This window comes from Siphateles boraxobius, unplaced genomic scaffold (assembly GCF_051911475.1).
Source record: "Siphateles boraxobius isolate OS27281-9 unplaced genomic scaffold, OSU_SipBor_1 1, whole genome shotgun sequence".
NCBI classification, from domain to species: domain Eukaryota; kingdom Metazoa; phylum Chordata; class Actinopteri; order Cypriniformes; family Leuciscidae; genus Siphateles; species Siphateles boraxobius.
Genome location: NW_027508699.1, coordinates 25158928 through 25186312, shown reverse-complemented (window position 1 = coordinate 25186312; position 27385 = coordinate 25158928). Strand labels below are relative to the sequence as shown.

At 37.2% G+C, this 27385-nt stretch overlaps 1 protein-coding gene across 8 annotated transcripts; it reads left to right on the top strand.

Annotated features, from left to right (window-relative positions):
- Nucleotides 1-523: 523 nt before the first annotated feature.
- On the top strand, nucleotides 524-27214 carry smarcd3a (SWI/SNF related BAF chromatin remodeling complex subunit D3a). Of its 8 annotated transcripts, none has more exons than XM_077230670.1 (15): nucleotides 2591-2871; nucleotides 3792-4233; nucleotides 5156-5343; nucleotides 9964-10053; nucleotides 12577-12619; nucleotides 13986-14108; nucleotides 14200-14322; nucleotides 14839-14934; nucleotides 19568-19669; nucleotides 23708-23869; nucleotides 23968-24065; nucleotides 24479-24614; nucleotides 24792-24914; nucleotides 25153-25254; nucleotides 25904-27214. In XM_077230670.1, the coding sequence occupies exons 3-15, from the start codon at nucleotides 5165-5167 to the stop codon at nucleotides 25955-25957; spliced, it is 1431 nt and encodes a 476-aa protein (XP_077086785.1). In that variant the 5' UTR covers nucleotides 2591-2871; nucleotides 3792-4233; nucleotides 5156-5164; the 3' UTR covers nucleotides 25958-27214. The 8 variants fall into 8 exon arrangements, with proteins under 8 accessions (XP_077086811.1, XP_077086778.1, XP_077086770.1 ...); XM_077230679.1 differs by having other exon boundaries at nucleotides 2658-2871; nucleotides 3907-4233; XM_077230663.1 differs by lacking the exons at nucleotides 2591-2871; nucleotides 3792-4233 and adding an exon at nucleotides 564-747.
- Nucleotides 27215-27385: the final 171 nt, after the last annotated feature.

Here is a 27385-nt window from a genome sequence, read left to right as displayed (position 1 = left end):
ATCATTTATATTCATTTAAAAAATGTGCTTGTGCTTATTTTCTTAAAATATATGCCACTTGATATGACGTTTTGTTACATACAAAATACATTTCGATATTACTTGTGAATCAAGAGGGCTTTCAGGGTCACTATGTTCATAGACCAATGTGTGAGTGAGCAATGTAAATAAATGTATGTAAATGTAAAATAGGCTATATGTAAATTTGGGTACATTAATGTTTAGGTAAGTAAGTAGGCATCGGTTCTCCCTCAGCTTTCTTTGGCCCTCACATCTGAGTCTAACTTAAAACCTTGTAGTATTTACACAGGAAAGATTCTCTTTTGTTGCACTATGCATTTAAGTTAATCTCGGTGGTGAGTACAGAAAATGTCCTTTATTCTTAATACGATACTGTACATGTATAGTTATCTGGCCGAAATGTACAGATTGCTTCCAAATTCCTGTAGTTTGACGACGTTCCCTGACGTCCCGTACCTTCATTGAATCGCTTGTGTTGGACGATCCCCGCGCCTGCGCTGCTGCGTCTGCCGCACTCACCGCCGCCAGAGCCCGACTGAAATCACAGACACGGGGCCTTCCTCGCCTGCATCCCTCCATCCAGCGCTCTTTCCCAGGGGAGGGGGGAGTAGCCGAGAATCTGTCTGGAACAACGAAGAAATTGCCGGACATCGCCCGCGTGTAATTCACGGGTTTCACCTCTTCAGCTGAACTGAGAGCATCAAACTTGCAGCTATGGAAAGAAAGGTATGAATGCAACGCCATCGCTCACAGCGTCATTATCCGCTTCAATTCCAGATGCGTTTTCACCATTCATTTATTTCTTGGAACGAGAGTGCTATTCAGACGTCTATTGTAATCTTGCTATTTGTATGCATTGATAATAATTTGCCAATGTTATTTGACTAAACAGTCCTGCGCGCTTAATTGACACCTGTCTATTGAACTATTGCTCTTGTTTTTTGTAGGGAATGCAACATCTTTTTTGCATCCATATGAATCCATAGTTTTGAATAGCTTAGAAATACCATATCTGGTTATGATCAACAATAGTCTGTCCCGAAACTTCTTCCAACCGCTTTGATACCGTATCATGTAACTTGTATACACTGCTGATAAACGTCCTTGTTTAGCGCAGCATCTGCATTGCATTGTGTCTGTGTTTCCAGACAGTGTTTTTTGCAATGATGAAGTTTGTAATTCCAGTGGCCTGTCCCTCAGCAGTACCACATTACGTTTACTCCTTTAGCGCAAGTAGGCTACTGGGCTGTTCAGTGTGCCTTTCTCATAAAGAGACCATATGACTAGAAACTATGTAGGCTATCTAACCATACTCAAAATAAGTTAATTAATAGGAGAATGATTTAGCTTTGAAGCACATTTTCTGTGTGTGCACTTGACAATTGAGTTCACATCTTCCCAGAATCTGTGTTTTCCCTCTGCAGCACCCCTTTCACTCGATTGAATGGGGCATTGCCACTCTTCTGTATTAGCCTTTATGGGGGTCCTTAAAGGGGGGTCTTCTACTACAGGAAGATCTCTTTCTTTCTCTTCTATATAATATTTGTAACCGTTTTTGTTATACATTTTGTAATAGTGCTTAGTTGGTGCAAATCAACAGTGAATCAATACAATGCTAATTATGACAATTTACATATTTAGGTGTTATAATGAATAATTTACATATTTGGATGTTTATATCACAGTTTCTTCCTCATTGTCAGTGGTATTTAAAAAAAATCTTTATTATTATTATTTATAAATTTGTAAATCTCTTTAGAAATCCTTTAATCTTGAATTTCTATGATTGTGATTTACTGATTTTTTTATTTTTTTGGTTGAACAACTTGTCTTCAAACCTAAAAAAAAATTATATATTATTTGACAAACATTGTATTCATGCAATAATAACTAATCCTTTTAATGTTTGTTTGGACCATCTGAAAGATTTAGCATATTTAAATCCAACATCCTCTTGAGATGTGTTTGGGTCAAAGGGAAAGTTCATGCAAAAATGAAATTTCTGTTATTTACTCAGCTAATATGTCTCAGTATTTTTGTGTCCATACAATGAAAAATTAATTGCAGACCAATGTTGTTTGGACCTCATGTTTTTCTAAATATATTTTGTGTTCCACAGAAGATAGAACACCATACAGACATGTAAAAGATGACAGAATTAAACATTTTGGGTGAACTATCCCTTTAATTGCTTACTTATAGACTAAATCTAAGTAGTCCCATTACGGCAGTTCACAGACAATGTAGTAAAAACACTCTTTCAGAGATTACCTAAGGTTATTCATTCAGACTTTACCCGGATGTAATTCTCGGACTTAATAACCAGCTTTGAGATCACACAGGTACTAATTTACTGCCACATAACGGTCTATTGGAACAGCTCTGTGGTTATGGTTTGGTAGTCCTGCTTGCTGTGTGTCACTGTTTTCAGTGACTTTCCCTAACACATTGGTGGTCCAGCGACAGCCCCCTTCACAGACCCCCATCCTTCCCAACCCAGAGTCTGTGAGGGAAGCTACACTAAAACAGAGAGAGAGAGAGAGACAGAGAGAGCGAGAGACAGAGAGACAGAGAGAGAGAGAGAGAGACTCGACTGGCCACACGCTGACATGCTTTAAAAAGAGAGCGAGAGAGTGGAGAAAGGGAACGTCAGAGTGAGGAGAAGGAGGGAGGGAGCACTCTCTTTTGGAGGAGAGGAAAAGTGAGGGAAGCGCACAGTGGCAGAGGTACCCAAGAATAGAGGAAACAAAAGAAGAACTGGGGATTTTATAAATGGACATGGAGGATTCCGCCGGAGGAGCTCGTAAAGCCACCAAGAGTAAACTGTTTGAGTTTCTCGTCCATGGAGTGGTGAGTGAGTGAGTGTACATGCATGTGGAAGCGTGTCAATAGCTCTGTGGCTCGGGTCACGGGAGAACTAAGATGCAGCCGTTGTAACCGCTCATTTTTATCTAGATTATTAAAAAAGAAAACAGGAACAGCTGAGGAGTATAGTGTAGGAGAAAAGGTGTAATGTTATTGTGTTTAACAATGGAGTAGGATACACAAGGAAAGAGAAACGCCAGTGCTGGAAGTATGAGAGGTACTTGTATTTTGAGGGACGAGTATGAAATAAAGGATGCTCTTTTGGTGTGTGTGCAGGAGGGTGTGTATCAGGAACACCCTGAGGGTAGATAACACATAAAAATCCTGCTGTGTTATTTTATGTAGTCCTGAACATGTAGTGGAAGCAAACTTGATATATGCGTTTCAGGTTGTTTACTTCTTACAAATGTGGAAGAATTCAAGGTTATGGAGACTTTTGAGAACTTTTGGTGGTGATGCAACTATTTTGAAGCTGCATTCAAGTGCTATTTGATTTCAGACCAAATACAAGGTATTATTTCTAGAGGCTTTTGCTAAAAACAACCCTCAAGACATACTATCCCTCTATTAGTAGTACGTTCCGGTATTAATATTTTTATTCCAGAAAAGGCTATTTATTGGCAAAGGATGGATTGGGGTTGAATGCAGGCTTTTTATTGGTGATTTCTGGTGATCTCCATGGTTTATAAATAAAGATCACTTGGCCTATGATTGCTAACTGACCTTGTACATTTTTTATTTTATTCAAGTATTTTTTTATGTATCAGTTTTTGAGTTAAATACCTTTTTCATTATTTAACAGGTTGCACCACTACAAACCCATTGATATTTTTCCCATTTTAGTAAAGATTTACATGGTTATTAAGTCCAGAAAGTGTTCTTCTGTAACTTATCCTCTGTCATAGTCTCCTCCTGTGCCCTGAACACCTCCATTGCGACCTTGAAAGCTAGGGATTGGCAGAGACCTGCACTGGTTCCCGCTGTGTCCACATGTTCACATCCCACTGCCTCTTCACTCAGATGTTCTGAGATTGGACCAGGCCTGGACACCCCTGGAGCTTGGCCTACTTTGGAAAGCAATGATCGGGTCATGAGGGTCACCGCACCATACGGGATCGTCTCCATCAGGGATGTACTTTACCCGCGCTGTAGGGAGGACTGGAGCTGGAGACGTTGGCTCACATTCTGGATGTTTCCACAACTTTGGTGCACATCCAGAGTCACAGGGACATTGCAACTCTGCCATTATGAGTCATGAACAACGGACCTCAAATCTCCTCTGCAGCACACAAACTGAACTGAGAAATAATAACAGCACAAAATAATAAAATTGCTCTTTTCAGTCAAGTAACACTTCACAATTAGGTTAAAAATCTTTTTTAACATTAATTGATTCATTAGGTGTTATGAGCTAAAAATGAACAATATTTTACAGCATTTATTAATCTGTTAAGTTAATTTTTTATATATATATTGTTGTTTCTATGTTATAATATATTGTAAGTAAATATGTTATGATGTTAAAATATCTGTTAATTTAATTTACTTTTAATTAAATTAGTTAATTATTAATTTGTTCAGATTTGTGAAACAAAAACGTTGCATATTTGTGCATGCATAAATGAACAATAACCTAGAATAATATATACTGTAAAATTATTTATATGCATATTTAATTTTAGCTATTGCATTAACTGCTGTTAACGAATTGATTCTTATTGTAAAATTTACATTATTGTGATTTCTATTCAATTCCCTTCAGATTTATTTATATAGCACTTTTCCCAATACAAATCAGTCTAGGTTTATATTGGAAAAAAATAAATAAAGACATTCCCTGTTTAATGTCTAATGGCAGAAAGGACAATGTATGTGGTCTAAATGAAATTAGAAGATATTTAACATCACACTTTGTACAGTTGCCCCTTAGACTGCGTTTGACTGACTTTCCCAGCACCTCTGTGTTTTGGTAGAGAGCGAGCAGCTGTTGCTTCAGAAATGACAGGCACAGGTGCGAGAGGCCCTGGCCTAATTCAGTTTCGGGTACTGGAGGAGGAGTTCATTACAGCACCCTGTAGTGCCTTCGCGTAAAAGGGTCTTTGTGTATTATGTGAACTTGCTTTAATTGTGAATAAATGCACATGTATCTTCATGTGTATTGTGTGTCAGAGATATTTGAGGTAAACTTCATATAACACATCAAGTGAGTTCAACAAAGAAATGTTTTGGTACCTGACCTTTACTCTACTTTTTTTCCCCACCCCCACAGCGTCCAGGGATGACCTCAGGGGCACGGATGCCCCATCAAGGAGCTCCCATGGGGCCTCCTGGACCTCCATATGGAGGAACACCACCCATTCGACCAGGGATGCCTAACCCAGCCCTCGACCCCAACCGAAAACGTCCTGCCTCGACCCAGCCCGTGCAACCTCCCCCTGTCCAGAACCGTCCCAGAAAGTGAGTGACACTGTTCTCTGAACTCTCACTTTTTCTGTTGATTTTTAGATCTATGCACACAACAGATGAGAAATAATAGACATGTATTCCCAGAGCCTTTCTTGAGGGCAAACTGGGCATATTGGTTTTTATGCACTTCTTATGTCTGTATGAAATTGTATTAATGTTTTATAGTCTTTTTCTTTGCTCCTACTATTCGCCAGGGAGCCCTTACCAAGTATAGCGATCTCTAGTGACTGGAATATATTATGTTTGGCTAGTTCAGGTGCTCTAACTTTTATTAGGCTAGTTCAGGTGCCCTAACTCTATTAGTGCCTCAGTTATCATAAGTAATCACTTAGGCACACTTACAGCTAATGCATTTTAAAAGTGAGGATCACAGTTCCCCATCTACTCAGAAGTGCAGAGCACTTGAAATGAAGTCTGAAGTCTGCAGTGCATTACTGTCTCATATGTCCAAGTACAGGCTGTACTAAATGGCACATATGTCACTGACACTTCGTTTATAGATATTACAGTTGTAGCCAATAAGACCTAGCATCATTTATTGAATCTTTATGTCTTGTTTGATTCACACTGCTCTCTTTGTGGCATTTGCTTCAAAAACGTTTTACATGCACATCAGGATCTTGTGATCACAAAGGGCAAAATTTTGTCCTCAAAGTCACGATCGCCTCTAAACTTCACTAACAGCCGTGCGGTAGGGACCTTCGTGAAGGGATAACATTGCTCATTTTCAGTTAAAACAACCCTGCTAATAGCATTCCCTTCCCAAGGGCATAAAAGTGATGTTTGGTATTAGCTGTTAGTTTTCTCAGCTTTTCATCTGTCTTGTTGCTGTACTGTGATTGTCCTTGTGTTTTTATTTCAACTGTGTATGCTTGTAAGGGTGTCTGTTGTGATCACTAATGGGACGCTTACTAAATTCAGCAGATCATGTTTAAAATTTAAATGGTTTTACAAATGTTAGACTTTGATTATGAAAATACAAAACTTAAATCCTAATGCATTCTGAGGTAGAGTTGCATCAGCTTGCAATACTATTTAATAGATGCACATACATCCTGCTCGATACAGATAAGCTACTAATTATTTTAATGTTATGGTTGTTAACCGATAAATGACCCTTAAGTGTATATATATATATATATAAATATATATATATATATATATATACACTCACCTAAAGGATTATTAGGAACACCATACTAACACTGTGTTTGACCCCCTTTCGCCTTCAGAACTGCCTTAATTCTACCTGGCATTGATTCAACAAGGTGCTGAAAGCATTCTTTAGAAATGTTGGCCCATATTGATAGGATAGCATCTTGCAGTTGATGGAGATTTGTGGGATGCACATCCAGGACACGAAGCTCCCGTTCCACCACATCCCAAAGATGCTCTATTGGGTTGAGATCTGGTGACTGTGGGGGCCATTTTAGTACAGTGAACTCATTGTCATGTTCAAGAAACCAATTTGAAATGATTCGAACTTTGTGACATGGTGCATTATCCTGCTGGAAGTAGCCATCAGAGGATGGGTACATGGTGGCCATAAAGGGATGGACATGGTCAGAAACAATGCTTAGGTAGGCCGTGGCATTTAAATGATGCCCAATTGGCACTAAGGGGCCTAAAGTGTGCCAAGAAAACATCCCCAACACCATTACACCATCACCACCAGCCTGCACAGTGGTAACAAGGCATGATGGATCCATGTTCTCATTGTTTACGCCAAATTCTGACTCTGCCATCTGAATGTCTCAACAGAAATCGAGACTCATCAGACCAGGCAACATTTTTCCAGTCTTCAACTGTCCAATTTTGGTGAGCTCTTGCAAATTGTAGCCTCTTTTTCCTATTTGTAGTGGAGATGAGTGGTACCCGGTGGGGTCTTCTGCTGTTGTAGCCCATCCGCCTCAAGATTGTGCGTGTTGTGGCTTCACAAATGCTTTGCTGCATACCTCGGTTGTAACGAGTGGTTATTTCAGTCAAAGTTGCTCTTCTATCAGTTTGAATCAGTCGGCCCGTTCTACTCTGAACTCTAGCATCAACAAGGCATTTTCGCCCCCACAGGACTGCCGCATACTGGATGTTTTCCCTTTTCACACCATTCTTTGTAAACCATAGAAATGGTTGTGCATGAACATCCCAGTAACTGAGCAGATTGTGAAATACTCAGACCGGCCCGTCTGGCACCAAAAACCATGCCACGCTCAAAATTGCTTAAATCTTCTTTACCATTCTGACATTCAGTTTGGAGTTCAGGAGATTGTCTTGACCAGGACCACACCCCTAAATGCATTGAAGCAACTGCCATGTGATTGGTTGATTAGATAATTGCATTAATGAGAGATTGAACAGGTGTTCCTAATAGGTGAGTGTATATGTGTGTGTGTATATATACAGGTCCTTCTCAAAAAATTAGCATATTGTGATAAAGTTAATTATTTTCCATAATGTAATGATAAAAATTAAACTTTCATATATTTTAGATTCATTGCACACCAACTGAAATATTTCAGGTCTTTTATTGTTTTAATACTGATGATTTTGGCATACAGCTCATGAAAACCCCAAATTCCTGTCTCAAAAAATTAGCATATCATGAAAAGGGTCTCTAAACGAGCTATTAACCTAATCATCTGAATCAACTAATTAACTCTAAACACCTGCAAAAGATTCCTGAGGCTTTTAAAAACTCCCAGCCTGTTTCATTACTCAATACCGCAATCATGGGTAAGACTGCCGACCTGACTGCTGTCCAGAAGGCCATCATTGACACCCTCAAGCAAGAGTGTAAGACAGAAAGAAATTTCTGAACAAATAGGCTGTTCCCAGAGTGCTGTATCAAGGCACCTCAGTGGAGAGTCTGTGGGAAGGAAAAACTGTGGCAAAAAACGCTGCACAACGAGAAGAAGTGACCGGACCCTGAGGAAGATTGTGGAGAAGGACCGATTCCAGACCTTGGGGGACCTGCGGAAGCAGTGGACTGAGTCTGGAGTAGAAACATCCAGAGCCACCGTGCACAGGCGTGTGCAGGAAATGGGCTACAGGTGCCGCATTCCCCAGGTCAAGCCACTTTTGAACCAGAAACAGCGGCAGAAGCGCCTGACCTGGGCTACAGAGAAGCAGCACTGGACTGTTGCTCAGTTTTGCATGTCATTCGGAAATCAAGGTGCCAGAGTCTGGAGGAAGACTGGGGAGAAGGAAATGCCAAAATGCCTGAAGTCCAGTGTCAAGTACCCACAGTCAGTGATGGTCTGGGGTGCCATGTCAGCTGCTGGTGTTGGTCCACTGTGTTTTATCAAGGGCAGGGTCCATGCAGCTAGCTATCAGGAGATTTTGGAGCACTTCATGCTTCCATCTGCTGAAAAGCTTTATGGAGATGAAGATTTCATTTTTCAGCACGACCTGCCACCTGCTCACAGTGCCAAAACCACTGGTAAATGGTTTACTGACCATGGCATTACTGTGCTCAATTGGCCTGCCAACTCTCCTGACCTGAACCCCATAGAGAATCTGTGGGATATTGTGAAGAGAAAGTTGAGAGACGCAAGACCCAACACTCTGGATGAGCTTAAGGCCGCTATCGAAGCATCCTGGGCCTCCATAACACCTCAGCAGTGCCACAGGCTGATTGCCTCCATGCCACGCCGCATTGAAGCAGTCATTTCGGCAAAAGATTCCCGACCAAGTATTGAGTATCTGATTCCCGACCAAGTATTGAGTGCATAACTGAACATAATTATTTGAACACTTCTTTTATTGGTCGGATGAAATATGCTAATTTTTTGAGACAGGAATTTTGGGTTTTCATGAGCTGTATGCCAAAATCATCAGTATTAAAACAATAAAAGACCTGAAATATTTCAGTTGGTGTGCAATGATTCTAAAATATATGAAAGTTTAATTTTTATCATTACATTATGGAAAATAATGAACTTTATCACAATATGCTAATTTTTTGAGAAGGACCTGTATATATAAATATATATATATATATACTATTTTGTCTAAATAAAAAAAATTAAATGTAAATACAAAAACAAATTACATTGCTATATGTGAGGTAGCAAAACATTATAGCATACAGTATGAAAAATGCATTGTAATGGGTATTCATTCAGTACATATTTAAATAAAGATTAAATTTTTGTCCTGATTAAATTATTAGTGGCTTTAAAGATTCAATTTTCAGTAAGAAAAATTAAGTCTCACCATTAAACTCATCAAGGCTGCATTCATTTGAGCAAAAATACTGTTAAAAAATACTATGTTAATTTTCAGCAGTTACTCCAGTCTTCAGTGTCACATGATCCTTCAAAAATCAAAATCTTCTAAAATGCTGAGTTAGTGCTCAAGAAACATTTCTTATATTGAAACCCTGCTGTGTTGCTGCATTTTTTTCAGAATTATATTATTCTGTCAATAGAAAGTTTAATAAACAGCATTTATTTAAAATAGATTTTTTTGTAGCATTATAAGTGTCTTTACTGTTACCTTGGATCAATTTAATATATTTAATATATACTCTTAATATCGGCCAATATTATTCAATCTATAATGCATCTCTACTGTTTAAGTAACTAACTAGAGGTACCCCAAATCAACCTATAGGAAACCACTTGGATTTCCAGCAACAAATGAGATATCCACGAGACAGATGGACATGAGAGAAGCCCAGTCAGATCCTGCAATTGGATCCAAGTAGGCTGTTTATTCTGCTGCATGTTAGTTTGACAGTTTGTGATGGACATGTCACTGCCTGATTGGTTTGTTCCCGTTTGAAGCATCAAACTTGACATATGTCCCCCAATGCATGTGTGCACTTAAGGTAACAGATTAAAGTAAAAACCAATATAAAATAACTTTCCCTAAATGGACACAATAGTCAACATGACCTGAGGATGAATGTCCTGTTCCAGTGCATGTGAGATAGAACATGCGCTTGCGGTTCTTTAGCTGTGAATGCGGACTGCATGACCCTTCTGTCATGCTGTTTGTGTTAATTCAGAATTTTCTCTCTCTTATTGTTGCCCTATGTTCAGTAACACATTTTTTTCCCACCTAAATGCATTAATCATTAATTGTAGATCAAGAAAATGTGATGAGGCTTTCAGTCTAACCCCCCCCCCCCCCACTGCATCTCGGTCTCCGCTTCTCAGCCTCTCCCGGAGGAGCAGTGTGGCTTGGGGTGGATGAGTCGGACCATGAGAAAGTTTATTCTCCAGAGGAATGTGGATGTGAATGTGGACAGACATTTCCTGCTCTGAAGGGGTCATGTGCTCCTCAACTCTGGACCTGAGGAGTTCTCGGTGTCCGTAGTTGTGTAGAAAAATTTTAATGAATTATATGCATCATGTTTGGAAACGTCTTTCTGTAAACGGCAATTGGATGCTGGCAATTGGATTACATTTTAGAAGTCTGTATTTTCAGACATTTGGACCACAAAGGTCTGGTTTTCCCAAATGTTATGGACTGCTCACACAGGACATGTTCTTATGTTGACCTGCACTGTTTTTTAACTGTTTTTCTACACTGTAAAAAAATATCTCATTAAATTTACAGTAAAAACCAAGTTAAATGGCAGCTGTATTTGCCCGAAATCCATTTTGACAATGTTTCCAGTACTACAAGATGACATATTGGTGCATGTATTTTTTTCACCGTTTAACAGTATATTCATTAAGGGTGTTCACACTTGCCATGTTTTGTTCCTTAAAACAAACTGAACATATAAACTCTGGTGCGGTTCGAATGAAATATGAAGGCTACAAGGGCCAAAGACATGTAAACGAACCAAAAACAGGAAGATGAGACCCTAAAAAGGACAAGAATGCTCCCTAGCATACCTGTTTTTTCTCATCATTGTCGCGATATTTCCCGTCACAGTTCAGTACAGGCTTTAGAACCGTGTATCTTTGCAGCAAATCTTCATTTGTGTGTGTGACGCAGGGATTTCTGCCACTGTTTTGACTCCTTTACACATTTTATAAGCTCTTCATAAGTTCTCAGCTGGTCAAAATACCATCATATGTAGGCTACGCACATACAACGAGAGCATTTATCCCAGCACACAGCATTGTTTTGGATGTAAGGCAAGTTCAATCTTAAAATAGGCTATACGTCATAAAAGATGACCAATCAGGTTTTGAACGTTTCCCTTCCCTGTGCCTTTAGGTTCGGTATCTTTAGGTTTGGTGTTAAAAATGCCAATGTGAACCCTAAGCTGATCGGGACTGAATTATTTTTTTTTTGGTCACGAACCAAGCGAACCGAACTACAAGTATGAACACACCCTAAGTGATACCAAAATCTGCTTTTTACCTTAAGTAATAACCACCATAAATACAAGCAGTAAAACAGAGAGCCACATGATGCATCAGTGTTATTTGAAAATACAGTGCACAGGTTTATACACACAAAGATGAAACACTATCAGGGTAACACATATGACAATGAAATAATGCAATAAATTACATATATTGTGACACAAATCACTGTAATGTACGTTATTAATAAAAATTTTAATAAAAAATATAATCATATTTGATGTCACTTAGGGACTTCTGGGAAGGTCCTCTTACTGTTTTTCCCAGTAAATTATATGGTAACAAAAAAAAACATAATCTTGACAGATTTTATAGTCAAATTACTTATAATGTAACATTTAAACCATTTACACTTTTTAACTGTGTATGGTAAGGTAACTTGCAGTTAAAATGTTTATAGGTTTTTCCTGTAGCATTTTTCAGTCCCTTTCTTGTAAAAATGACAAAAAAATTTATGCTATATTAACAAAGGCAAGAGGGGTGCATTTGACTGTTCCATCATGTCTCTCTGTTCAGCATCATGTGACATGAATGAAGAGGTTTCGAGACATTGTTACATCTTTCGATTTTTGAATGCAAGAACGTGTCCTGTGCAAAATGTGTCCTCTTTACAATAACGGAGACAGCCAGATGTTAAATCAGCAAGAAACCTCTCCCATAATTATGATAGTGTTATTTTCATATTTTCTATTTGTCTTTTTCCCCCCTTATACTCTCTCTCTTTCTCTCTCTGATCACACACACTTACACGCAAACACACACACAGCTGGATAAACGTCTGGATAGGTCCCAGTTATTCAGCAGATGGCCTGTGGACTCTGCTATCAGTCACCATAGTAACATTCTCTCTCTCTCTCTCTCTCTTTCTTTCTCTCTCTCTGTTTTCCCCCATCCGTAGTGCCAAGAGAAGAAAAATGGCAGACAAGATTCTCCCTCAAAGGGTGAGGTCCATCACTGCTGCTTTTATCTGTTTGTCTGTGTTTGTTTATTCATCTCTTAATTTTCAGTGCCAAGGGTGATCGCACGGTACAGGTAATTGTGCTCGGTTCTTAATTTTTTCCCGGGGGTAAAAAAGTGAAAGGGGTGGGAAGGAGGAGTCCAATGTGTCACAGAGACTTCTCTTGTGTATTTGGTGTTTTCTGTCAGTGGAAAAGGGTTTGATTCCCAAGGATTGTGATGGTGTGTGGTTGCATGGAGAAGTAGGCTGTGTGCAGGAACACGACTATTTAGGTAAAATGTCTCCATCGGGATGAGACACAGTATTACGCCACAATAACAGGAATTTGAGGTGGTGGTAGTTCTTGAAATGGGCAATAGAGCTTTTTACAGGCAAAACAAAAGGTCTTAATTCATCGTGATGGGGTTTGTAAAGTACTGGTGGTCACATGGGATGGAGAGAATGATGCAACTCTGTGAAAATCAGGAGAGTTACAATTTTGCTGTGTATCACGCAAGGACATACATGATTTGATTCAGTAACAAGTAACAATTGAGAATCAGAATGTTAAACTGTCATTGACTTAGTAAAGTGGTGCAAACGCATGGTGAAATCTTAATCGTTTGATGTTCGATCAGTTCGCAAAGAATAATTGATTTGGTGCGGCTTTAACATAGGCCTAGAATTTTAATAAATATAGACTAGGTTATTGTCAGAATCAGGATATGGATGATTACTCTCTTTATAATAATGGAGTTAGCTTTTACCTCAAATCATTTCCTCATTCTAAGGTAAGAAAAAAAATTACACTAAATATGAGTTCACTTGCATTGAGGATAAAATGTGTTTTAGGCAGTGGGTTTAAGAGCATGAAACACTTGAAAGTCAAACCAAAAATTGCAATTGTCAGCTTTGTTAATAATTTTGCATATACTATGTACAATAATTATATTCATACAATAATGTTATCATTTAATTGTGTCATTTATTATAAATTAGTAAATATTGTTTATAATAATTTTTAAATGCATAAAAATACATTAATATAACATATTTCATATAATAATAACGGTAATATACCCATGTTTTATTTGTTGTTGTTATATTGGTTCACAGTAAAAAAACATTTTGATACTGTTTTGAGTTTCCATTTAATGTCCAAAATCTGGGACCTGAAACAAAACCAGCTGATAACCACTGCCCTAAGCTTTAGTGCCACATCTTCAGTCATAACTGAGATTTATAATAAACCAGAGAGTTAATGGTTCGGGGGAAATATTGTACTTTACCATACACTTTATGAGTTGAATATCATCAAACTGCTTAGAAAACATTTAAAATGAGTGATGCATTGAATGCCTTTTCATTAGATCCGTGAACTGGTGCCAGAGTCCCAGGCGTACATGGACCTCCTGGCCTTTGAGCGCAAACTTGACCAAACCATTATGAGGAAGAGGGTGGATATACAGGAAGCCCTCAAAAGACCAATGAAGGTATGTGATTTCAGTTAAAGTACACATTTGTTGTGAGATTTTACTAACTCATAGTTAACTACGACATGAAAAATCTGCTTTTCTGTTCTAGCAAAAGCGGAAGCTGCGATTGTACATTTCAAACACTTACAACCCTGCCAAACCTGACGCAGAAGACTCGGAGGGCAGCATTGCATCCTGGGAGCTGCGTGTAGAGGGCAAGTTGTTGGATGATGTAAGCACGGAGTTTGCATTCATAATCTTACCATCTGTTCTGTAATGCATGTTTAATTAATTTGTCTTGAATGATCATTGTTATTATTATTTTAAATGCTAGTCACAAAAATATTTTTTTTGCTTCTTGTTCAATTTAATTGATTAAAATGAGCAAATGTAACAATTCCTGACCATTTTGTCACAACTTAATTTCATTGCGTGCAATCAGTTGCTATTTAATTGATGCATGAATCATTTTCATTGACCATAACCGAGTCCAATTTAGTCTTTTTTTATTGCATCTAGCATACTTAAATGTATTTAAGCTTGTCGGCTAGAACAAATCTATTCAAATAATTTTTCTTTCTTGAAAAGACTTAATTTAATTGCATGGAACAATTTAATTATGTTAATTGAATGAGTTTTTTTGGAGATATTATTCTGCTGATGCTAATCTTTGTTTAGGCTTCATTAAATTTGCTAGTCCTTTTTAAGTCCCTTTAATTTTTTATCTTTTATTTCCTGTGTACTTTAGCCTGGAAAACAAAAGAGGAAGTTTTCATCTTTCTTTAAGAGCCTTGTTATAGAGCTGGACAAGGACCTATACGGCCCTGACAACCATTTAGTGGAGGTGAGCATTAACTCACTCGACATACAACAATAAACCATTGCCAAACCATATTTGATATTCAATCTTAACAAAATTTCTGGTCAGAATTATTGGCACCCCTGGTAAATATGATCAAAGATTGCTGTAAAAATTAATCTGCATTTTTATCCTTTTGATATTTCATTCAAAATATTTGCAAAAATCTAACCTTTCATTTCAGTTAACTGTATTGCTCATGACGTCATCAAAAGTGAAGCCACCATGCCGCCATATTGGTAATCCCTTCTAAGCTCACACGTACTATAAAATTAATAGGAAATTAAATGATTTTACTGAGAAAACATTGCCGAATGACACATCGTTTTTATATCTGAAGTCTCCATGTACAGTCTTACAACGCAAACGTCCTAAAAATGTAAATGGTTATTCGTTTAAAGTTGGGAATTTCCCCTGCTTATTAAAAAGTTACGATCATAATCATTACAGTAGTCAACATCAGCTCTGGGGGCGGCAAGACACTTCAGCATATGTATTACAAATGAACATTCTAAAATCGGAATAAAATCTGAAATAGCCTTGAACTGTTGTGTTTATGTATTAATGTTTGGTTGTAGTATTATTTTTATTCATACAGTAGGCTGTTTCAACAATGATTTTGTTAACACCATGCATTTCAAAGCAGTTAATGATTTAAACTATGGTTAAATTAACATAATTCAACAACATGTACATAACACTTATATGGAATTACTCATTCTCACTCATTCTCTTACTTGTATGGAAACTGTAATTCTAGCAAAATGCCATAGAATTTGCGCTGTCTCTAAGAGTCTGAAATATGTTGCTCAGTCAGGAAATAAAATACACGCATCATCATAACTTATTCAGACAAATAACGCAGGCTGCTTTATTTCCAAGATGATGCATGATTGAATTTTAATATAGTGCAATATAGTTACAGTGGCTTGTATTAATATTTATTGTATAGGCTTTTCGAATCAATTTCTGCAACTAAACACAGCTATATGGTCATGTTTAATATTTTCTCCATAATTACGTACATAAATACATTTTTGTGTTAGGTTACCTTTGTCGGAAATATGCAGTAGACGCATCCACATTAACCATTTCAATATATGACTTATCCTCTCCGAAAAGACCATTACAGATAACATTACAGATCACTTCTGAAGTAAAAATAAATGTACATATATCGTAAAACTAATCCTGTGAGACTGAGGCGCTGCAAATCGGGTGATTTTAGGTCAATGTTTTGGCTGTAAATCAATGATGCCCTCTGTTGGTAGAGAATAGTAAAATGGCCGCTCGAACACTTCCGGTGGGTTCACCGCCTGCTGGCAGTTTAGAACGCAATAAGCAATCCAGCCATCATACAGATCAGTGGGGGTAAATCACATTATTAAATAAATGCTTTTCTCCAAAACACGCTGGCCATAATTATTGACACCATTTTACTAAATACTTTTTGCAACCTCCTATTGCCATGATAACAGCTCTGAGTCATCTCCTATAATGCCTGATGAGTTTGAAGAACATCTGACAAGAGATTAGAGACCATTCCTTCATACAGAATCTCTCCAGATCCTTCAGATTCCCAGATCCATGTTGGTGCTGCTTCTCTTCAGTTCAGCCCACTCATTTTTTTTTTTATAGGTTTCAGGTCAGGGAACTGGGACGGCCATGGCAGAAGCTTCATTTTGTGCTCAGTGGCACATTTTTTTGTGTTGATTGTTTTTTTCTTATTTTGATCTTTGAAGATCCAACCACGGCCCATTATAATATTTCTAGAAGAGGCAGTCAGGTTTTTATTTTTTTATCTGTTGGTATTTGCTAGAATACATGATACATGTATCTGAACAAGATGTCCAGGACCTCCAGCAAAAAAATAGTCCCACAACATTAAAGATGCATGAGGTACTTTTTATCCTTGTTTGCACAAAACTTGTGGGTTTGCTGCCAAGAAGCACTTTTTTTAGTTTAATCTGACCCTAGAATACGGTCCCTTTTGAAGTTCCAGTCATGTCTGACAACTAAATATGCTGGAGTTTATGTTTGGACAAGCGAGGAGGATTTTTCTTGAAACCCTCCCAAACAACATGTGGTGATGTAGGAGCTGTTTGATCTTGTTTGACCCCCAAGACTCGAGTAATCTCTGCAATTCTCCATCTGTGATCCTTGGAGAGTCTTTGGTCACTTGAACTCTCCTCTTGACCTTGCATTAAGACAATATAGACACGTCCAGGCAGATTCGAAGCATCTTTAGCTGATTGTAAATTTCTTAATTATTGCCCTGATGGTGGAAATGGGAATTTTCAATGCTTTAGCTATTTTCTTACAGCCAATTGCTATTTAGTGAAGCTCAAAAATCTTTTGATGCACATCAGAACTATATTCTTTGATTTTACTTTTTGTGGTGGGTGATTTAAAGGAAATTTGGCCGCCTTGTTTCACAGGAGTATAAATATGAGGAAACACAAAGTCATAGCTAGACAATTTCAAGTTTATTTTCACCCTGGTGTGCTAAAAATTTAAATATTAATGGGAATATACTTCAGAGATATTTTACTCCTCAAAAAATTCTGGCCTTGCCAATTATTCTGACCAATGTGTTTTGGAGAACCCCCCCCCCCCCCACACGCACACACTCACACTTTTTTGCATATTTTTTTATGAAAAATATAAAGGATAATCAATACAGATTTATTTTTACAGCCTTCTTTGATCATATTTACCAGGGATGCCAATAATTCGGACCACAACTGTAATATGGGAGAATACCAGGAGTCTTCTTTACATTTCAAACAAGGTTGAGGACAGTAACACAGGTTGAAATCGTCACATTTCAACGTGTCCACGAGAATCTCTTGTCCTCTACTTTGTGACGAATTGAATTGGAATGCCATAGAAAAGTCAATGTCATAATGAAAAGTTCAGTCTTCTTAGTGGTTTCCATAGCAACGGTTACATGAGGAAGTTGCCCATGACACTGTGAAATGAAGACATTGCAGCCAGCTCAGAGTTTTGGGCAGCATTAATGGGAGAAAATAAATGCATTTCTGAAGACAAACATTTAAAAAACCTTTTACAGCACCCTGAACTCTGAGAGGCTTTGTATTCAGCAAGTGTGTTTTACTCTATTTTAGTGGAGGAACCATTGTGCATTGCTGCTATTCAGACACACTCAGGCATTTACATTACACAAGGGAGCCTTCCCAGCTGCCTCACGCACTTTTTATTTATATGCACTTTGTTAGGGACATTCAGGTTTAGGGAAGGCATATTCACAGAAGTGGTTTGCGGCTCTCGAGGAGTGACCCTCGTGCCTCCGGCCCATTGGAGCCGGCTGTACGCACCGCATTTGAGTTTTTTCATTCGGCAGCTCTTTAAGTTGTCCTTGGTGACTGTGGATTTTCATCACAACACACACCAGATTGAGCTGGGCGATAAAAAGAGTGATTTACCTGTGTAGAAGGACGGCATTGAAAACACCTCCAATGTCAAGCAAAGCTAATTGAGTTGAGCTGTGAGTCCTTGCCATTATGTTGTCTTTCAAATAGCGCTGAACGTGATGGTTTTGGGAAAAGTGAGACCTCATAAAGTGCCTAATCATTTTATTCACTCTCAAGCTTAATTGTATTCTGCATGCATAAACAGCACATAAGGAGGGAGGGGGGTTTGTTGAGGTTTTCAATTGCTAATGTGGCTCAATAATAATGTACAGACAAGTTAAATTACTGGTGTAACACTCACTCGTAATCAGGATTGCAGATTTGAACAAACACATAACCATAAATATTAAAGGAATAGTTCATCCAAAAATGAAAATTATCCCATTGTTTACTCACCGTCAAGCCTTCCTAGGTGTATATGACTTTCTACTTTCAGCCGAACACAATCAGAGTTTTATTATATAATATCCTGGCTCTTCCCAGCTTTGTAATGACATTGAATAGTGGAGATATTTTCCTTACAAAAACACTTCGCTTCACTTCAGAACGCATTTATTAACCCACTGCAGTCGTATGGGTTTATGAAGGATGGATGTGCTTTTTTGAGCTTCAAATGTCATTACAAAGCTGGAAAGAGCCAGGATATTATTTAATATAACTCTGATTGTGTTCGGCTAAAAGAAGAAAGTCATATACACCTAGGATGGCTTCCGGGGAAATAAATCATAGGATAATTTTCATTTTTGGGACTATCCCAAAAATATTAATTTTTCAAACTATCCCTTTAATTTTGAGTGTATAGCTCTGCATATTAAGAAAAGTCAGATTTACGATTATCGCCTTGTGGGCAATAAAATGGGCAAAAATCCCACAGACTGAAGAAAACACTGAAGAAAGGAAACCGTCATATCTAGTAACAAGAATATCATAGAGACTACCTAAAACCCCCCAGAATACTCTAGAAACCAACTAGCAATTGCATAGAAACCAGCTAAAAAATCACTCAGAACACCATAGCAACACTCTAAGAACCACTAAGAACTGCATGCCCTGGCAAAACACCCTCAACACAGACGAACACTGCTGATATAAAAATTTAGTTTAAAATTGCAGTGCACATCTTGTGCCGCAGTTATATATTATAGACCTTTTGTTTAGATTTAGTATGTGTTTAATCCTAACAGTGGCACCGCACCGCTACAACCCAGGAGACCGATGGCTTCCAGGTGAAGAGGCCCGGCGATGTGAATGTGCGCTGTACCCTCTTGCTCATGCTGGATTACCAGGTGCGTGCAGGAATGCTGCATTATTACTAGAAGATTCGTATGCCGTAGTTGGTTTTATGTGAAAGTCTTTAAATAATAACTGTGAAAAATCTACACTGGGGTCTAAAAGTCTTAAGCCACGCTGAAAATCTGGGATTCAAAATGTAATTTAAACCTTGAAATAAAGTTTAAAATAAAGATTGATTTTTTTTTAAAACAAATAAAAGTTATTGTAGCAATTATTTTGCAAAAATGTGTAGCACCAAATAAATGTATGGAGAAAGACACCAGTTAGAAATGAATATGCATAATGATAGCTTTAGCTTGTCTTTTCCATCGTAAAAACCACCGTTAACACCTATAGTTGAGTCATTAATCCCTAAAAGTTTGATTGCCCTTCTCTATTCAGTGGCTATTCAGTAGCTATAGAAGTAGCTATTCAGTGGCTAGTGAGTAAATGGCTCATTTAATTACAGCAATTTTCACTATCCCAACTACATCCTGATGGGAAGAAGCTCAATCTGTTAGAAAACTAAAGCTATGTTTTTAAACAATAGAGTTAAAAATCGTGTAAGAGACTGAAACAGGTCTGCAATTGGGTCGTTAGCATGAAATTTCCTGTTTCTAGCTGAACCACATGCTAAAATTTCTTGAATCTTTTATAATTTTTAATGGAATATTTGTATTTTTCAAAATTATTTTGTCACACCACAGGATAATTTAAATGAACTTGTGAAGTCATTATAAAAGAAATTGTTTACAACAGCTAAGATGTACACGTTCCCTCATGTTGTATACACACTACCTTTCAAAAGTTTGTTTTTGAAATAAGTCTCTTATGCTCACCAATGCTGCATTTATTTGATAAAAAACAGCAATGTTGTGAAATATTATTACAATTTAAAATAATTTAATCCAATTGAAACATTTTTCATTTAATTTATTTTAAAATGTTATTTATTCTTGTGATGGCAAGTCTGTATTTTCAGCATCATTACTCCAGGCTTTAGTGTCACATGATCCTTCAGAAATCCTTCTAATAATCTGATTTGGTGCTCAAGCAACATCTTTGTCATTATCAATGTTCAAAAAAATATTTCTTGTTATTATCAATGTTAAAAACTGTGATTCTTTGATGAATAGAAAGGTCAAAAGAACAGCATCCATTTTAATGCATCCTTGCTGAATAGAATATTCATTTTTTTTAAGTGTTACTGTAGTCAGCTGCAAATATGGCTTGACCCCAAAAAAATTCTAACAAAAGGTTTCTCAGTGGTTTACAGTATTATCAGATGTACTTAAAAACATACTGAAAGTTTACCAAAGTTTGACTCCAAGAAAGGCCCTATTTTCAAAATGGCGGCTGTCAGGTCCTTAAAATGACCATTACTCCTTTGTATTCCTCCTAGACCAGGAATACTGGTGCCTGATACATGTTTTGGCCATGTAATATTATAAATAGCATATTTGCATGGTAGATAAGTGATTTCAAGCACAAATATATATTAAAGCAATTGGTTACAAGCATATTTATGTGAAAAATAAGTACAATTTCCCTTAAAGGGTTAGTTCACCCAAAAATGAAAATTAAGTCATTAATTACTCACCCCCATGCTGTACCAACCCCGTAAGACCTTCGTTCATCTTCGGAACACAAATGAAGATATTTTTGATTAAATCTGAGAGGTGGATCACTGCTACATAGGCTGCCAGAGGGAATGAAACTTGACGGCCCAGAAAGTCATTAAAGAAAATGTTTAAATAATCCATGTGCCTACAGTGGCTCAACTATAAGTTTATCAAGCGACGAGACTACTTTTTTCCCGAAAAAAAAAACATAATAACGACTTTATTCGACTATTCCTTTTCATTCCTTGTGGGCCTGAGACGAGAGTTCAAGAGATTTCCACGACGCATGCGCGAGAACTGAACAAGAAGTATTAGAAGAAGAACGTCCTCTTCTCAGTTCTCGCGCATGCGTCGTGGAAATCTCTTGAACAAGTTGTAATGGAGCTACCACAGCACGTGGTCGTGCTGCCTGGACAATTGCCTGTCCAATTCCTGCAACCTTTCGGCGGGTCTCCTTACCCACAAATAGACCATTCAAAAGTGTACGGAGAGTCTCAGGAACAAACGAAAGGGCAGAGTCAAGCTCAAGTGACTTTGTGCTCGGATACTGATCCGTAACGGATGGGACATTGGACTTGATACACTTTTGATCAATCGCGCAGCTGTTTGAATGATCGCTTGTTTCTGGGATTCCTCATCCTTTTCTTGTTCGCTGAAATAAGATCGTAGTATTTGTGATGTCTTCTCTCTCATTGTCATTATGTCATGGAGGCCTTCCCCTTCAGTGAAATGTACATTGTCCTGGTACTGTTCCCTCAATTTTCTCTTGAGGTATTGATTTCCATATGGTTCAGAATCCGGGTTTGTCAGAGATTCCTTCATTTTTTCTCAAAGATATGTAATTGTCAACTGTTCCTCATCATTACTCTTGAGGTAAGAGCAAACTTTCATGAATGCCTGGTCCTGATCTTCATTTTTGGGCCGGCCAGACTTTCTGCGCTTTGCCTCTGGGTCTTTCTGGAACTGTATCGGTATGTTATATCCGTTACGAAAACTACTACTGCATAAGTGGTGGTAAACACAGTCTGCAGCATGTAGATCCCGGCCATAATACTCAATCCTGCCTTTCATAGTGAAAGCCCATGGATCCGCACGATTGTCACAACACTCAAGAATGGACTCTGCGGAGCGTATCAGTCTTAACACTACTTGTGTCTTTACTTCCATGTGTTATCGTAGTCCCACAGAAAAGACAATCGGTTTGGCTGTTGAAAGGACCAGTTGCTACTCTGGCACTTCTTTTTGGTGGCTCAGCTTTATTCTCTTGTTGGATTTTAATATCTTTTTTATTTATGTACTTCTGTCGACATTTTGAGTGTAGTATTTCACCAGCGGAAATGTGTATGTCATCGCCTCTTTGTACACTTGCATTGTTGATTCCATCAGCTCCCTTCTGATGAACCTCAACCACATCAGAGCCATCTCTTAAGTTTTTACAGCAAATGGGGCAAGTTTCTTGGTTTACAACAACATGACTCATGGTCAAAATTGCATTAGGAGTGTACATTTTCCTCAAGCTAATTCAACAATGTCAATTGCTGAAAATTGTGAATTTAGTTTTGTTGGGTTTAGTATAATGCCCCCTTTATACTCGAAAACATCTATAGAGGATGCATTACATATGTATTACCTTATTCAAATTGAAATGAGTGACCATTTTAGAGGGTTCACACACAGGCCTCTGTTCGGGCTAATTCAGAGTTTTTTATGATCTAAGTTATACAAATCCAATTTAAGTTACTTTTGGGCTCAATAACTTTTACATTGAATGCCAAGTCTGTGTTTTAGCAAAAAAAGGGTACGTGTCCAAAAACACTTGCTGAGTAGGAGTTACATGACATAGGCTAATTTGTTTACATATCTGGTTCACCCCAAACTAAGATAAAACCTTACAGTAATCTCACAAAATCATGTATTCCATAAGTTTGTAATCATGTCAGTGCAATTTAGACAAGTCCAATGGATTCATAGACCCAGAAAACATGGGGTTAGACACCAATATTACTTCGCTAGGTCAAATAATGAAGGAGTTAGGATATTTTAAGGGCTTCCTGCCCATCTTGGACGCCATCTTGAAAATTACGCCTTTCTAGTGGTCAAACTTTGGTAAACTTTCAGTATGTTATTTAGGACACCCAACACAACAAAAAACAGCTGAGAAACCTTTTGTTAGAATTTTTTTAGGGTTAGGTGTTTTTTTTTTCATATATGCAGCCGCCTACTGATCCCAAATGTTTTAACGGTAGCGTACATTTTTTAACCTAAAACCTTGGTGTTGAATAAAGTGCATGGACATGTTTTGTCAGCTCCTCAAGTATACTGAATTGAAATTATAGAAGGGATAATGTAGTAAATATGTGCATGTTTTATAACTGTTCCGATATTTCTGAATGCGTTTATTTCATTTCTTTTATCCATTGTGCATTTCAGCCTCCTCAGTATAAGTTAGATCCTCGCCTCGCACGTCTCCTTGGCATCCACACTCAAACCCGCTCCTGCATCATCCAGGCATTATGGCAGTACGTCAAGACCAACAAGCTGCAGGATCCTCATGAAAAGGAGTACATCAACTGTGATAAATATTTCCAGCAGGCACTGACATACTTTTGCCATATAAAACACTCTCTTCATTTTGGTGTTAACATTTTGCCTGATAAGCATACCTGATATTTTTTATTTATTTCTTCCAGATCTTCGACTGTCCTCGTCTCAAGTTCTGTGAGATCCCTCAGCGACTAACCAACCTGCTGCTACCGCCTGATCCTATTGTGATCAATCATATTATTAGGTAATTAGTCAAAAATGTACAATTTATTGTTTCCTCAAACAATAGCAGTTTTAAGGCCTGTGACACGAATGTACCTTTTAGAGGGCTGATTTCCTTTAGAATTTAAAGGGATAGGTTACACACCCTCATATTGTTCCAAACCTGTATGCTGTTATTTTTTTATGGAATACTGTAAAAGAAAAAACATAAGTTTTTAAAGATTCTTTAAATGTTTTTTTTCCTCACTACAGAAGTTCATTGTGTGAGGCTCCGAAAAGGACACAAAAAACATAAGCTGTCATGTGTTATTGTGTTACATTTGAAAAATAACAGCATATAGCTTTAAAATGGCAAAGAGTGAGTAACTAATGAGATAATTTTTATATTCAGGTGAACTATTCTTTTAAATGCCTTTTTGATTTTAATTTGATCAGTGTGGATCCAAATGACCAGAAGAAGACAGCCTGCTATGACATTGATGTTGAAGTTGATGATCCTCTTAAGAGTCAGATGAATGGATTCTTGCTGTCTACAGCCAATCAACAAGAGATTGCATCCCTAGACAACAAGGTCAGAAGGAGCTTTATTGTTCAAATGTGAGCGAGATCTTGGCAGTAAATAATTCATCATTTGAATATCCTCATTATGTTGTTTTATTTAACTCCATATAAACCCTATGGCATGAGTTTCTGCATAACATATGTACATTCATGGTTTAAATTCACATCATCACCTTTTCTCCTTTAGATCCATGAAACTATCGAGTCCATCAACCAACTTAAGATCCAAAGGGATTTCATGCTCAGCTTCTCCAGAGACCCCAAAGGCTACATCCAGGACTGGATCTGCTCCCAGAACCGGGATCTTAAGGTGAATGTTAACCATGTGCACTGCTCTAAATCATGGTCATATACTGTATTATTATATCAAATATCAAAACATTATGCAGCCTTTATGTATGTCCAAATCAGGTTTGTATAAGTTAAACATTGAACATTTTTGAAACAATGTCTACACCTAGTGGTGGAAAGAATTTAACTGCTTTTAAAGAAATTGTCTTTTTTTTGTCGTTTTGAACTGGACTGGATTTTTTTTTTTTTGGTTGCAGCTGATGACAGATACAGCTGGTAATCCAGAGGAAGAGAGGAGAGCAGAGTTTTATAACCAGCCCTGGTCTCAGGAAGCTGTCAGTCGCTACTTCTATTGCAAGGTGAGGGGAACATGACTGAATCATTTAGAAAACAAAAGTTTGGGCTCAGTACGTTTTTTTTTGTTTTTTTTTTAAATGAATATTTTTTTCAGCAAGGATGCATAAAATTGCATTAAAGTGACAGTGAATAAATGTATAATATTTCAAATAAATACTTTTCTTTTTATACTGTCTATTCATCAAATAATCAAAAAAAATATATAATGGTTTCTGCAAAAATATTAAGCCACACAACTGTTTTCAACATTTATAATAGTTATACATTTTTCTTGAACAGCAAATCAGCATATTAGAATGAATAAGAAGGTAATTGTGACTTTTATCTCAGAATTTCGAGATATAAACTCACAACTCTGAGAAAAAAAGTAAAACATCTGTGAGATAAAAAGTTGCAATTATATTTTACGTTTTTTATTCTGTGGCGGAAGCACGCTTCCATAGAAGACTGGAGTAATGATGCTGAAAAATTCAGCTTTGCCGTCACAGGAATACACTACAATTTAAAATGTTAAATTAAAAAAGTTATTTTAAATTTAAATAATATTTCACTTTTCAAGTGTATGGAAGTGTATGTCAGAATCAAAAGTGATAATTTCACTTGCTCTTTTCATTTACAAATGTATGTTTTTTTTCTTCTTCTGTTATGTAGATTCAACAACGAAGACAGGAGCTAGAACAAGCTTTAGCACTGCGAACCACTTAACTCAGCTAATCTGTTTCTCCTGTGGCTTGGCCACTTTTATTCTGGTGGTCTCCACACTGGCAGTTTTTTTTTATGGAGATGAAAGTATTAGACCCCCTTCTCAGTATTGAGGTTTGGACTGATTTTAATCAATGAAAACTGTAATTGTACTCTTATTTGATGTATGTTTAATGTACAGTTGAATGTATATAATCACAGGACAATGAATTTAAGAATGTAGCTTGTGAATGACACTTTCACACTGACTACACACAAATACAGCGGCTATTATAATTGTTTATCAGTTTTGTGATGCACATGAAGTGCAGATATGCTACTGTGTCTCTTCTTGGAAAGGTAAAAATACAATGAATGAAACTTTGTTGCCTGGGAATTTTTTTCAACCATTAATGACATGTTAAATGTTCATATGCAAGTATAGATATTGAATCTGTAATGTTTTTTTTCTACCCATTTGAATATGACATCACATTCTTCTTGCAGCTTTCTTCTATGTTTTTTTCTTTCTTTAAATTTGCACAGTGCAAAAAGAGATCATGAAGAAATCCACTGGATTAAAATAAGACAGCTAACTTAATTTGCAGTAAGTGACATTTATTGTCATAATATTGAAACATTCTATAAATGGAAATGAACACTAAAGATTCATGCTATAAGATAAATTATTCTGATTCGTGTACACTTGACTTAACAATACAGATTTTTGTGATTTGTTAAAGACTCTAAACATGATTTCTCATATAAGCAATCTTTATAAATTATGGTGGGAACTTTTTCAGAGGCTTTAAATGCCAGTAAATCAAAAATGTGTTATAAATATGTTGTGTTGAAAAAACAATAATGCATGTTGCATGTGAATATTTTTGTTTTTTTAGGGGTTTCTTTTTTAGCATGATTCAGAATTAATTTGTTTTGTTTGTTTTCATCTTTGTTGTCTCACTGAGATGCACAGGAAGCATTAACCAAAGGTTAAGTACAGTTACATCATCATTGCGAATACTAATAAATGACTTAATTTTACTGAATAAGATGGCATTTGTATTCCTGTGGCCTGAGGTGTGCTTTATGCACAAGTGTAACAGATAAGAACTAAATCTGGTATACATGAATGTCAAAATGTGTTCATATTCAGAGGCACTGATTGACCCTTTACCTTTCTACAATACATTCTTATTGTGTTATGTATTTTATTTAAATACAGGTGCAGTGTGTCTGTAAAGGACATTGTGGACAAGATTAATAAAATCATCATCATTATTTTGATTCTTTTTTTTAGTTGATCCAATTCATAAAACGAGTCTGAATGATTTTTGCTCCACAGATGTAGTAATGGGGGATTTGGGAAAATATGAGAGACAGTAAATACTGCCACAATTATCTTTTCCTCTAAGGAAAAAAATGAACTATAAATCATGAGCAAATAGATTA

Coding starts and splice junctions, on each gene's coding strand:
- smarcd3a (XM_077230655.1), top strand. CDS start 2,794: ATGGACATGGAGGATTCCGCCGGAGGAGCTCGTAAAGCCACCAAGAGT. Junction 2,872..5,155: donor AGTTTCTCGTCCATGGAGTG/GTGAGTGAGTGA, acceptor CCACCCCCACAG/CGTCCAGGGATGACCTCAGG. Junction 5,344..9,963: donor GTCCAGAACCGTCCCAGAAA/GTGAGTGACACT, acceptor ATCAACCTATAG/GAAACCACTTGGATTTCCAG.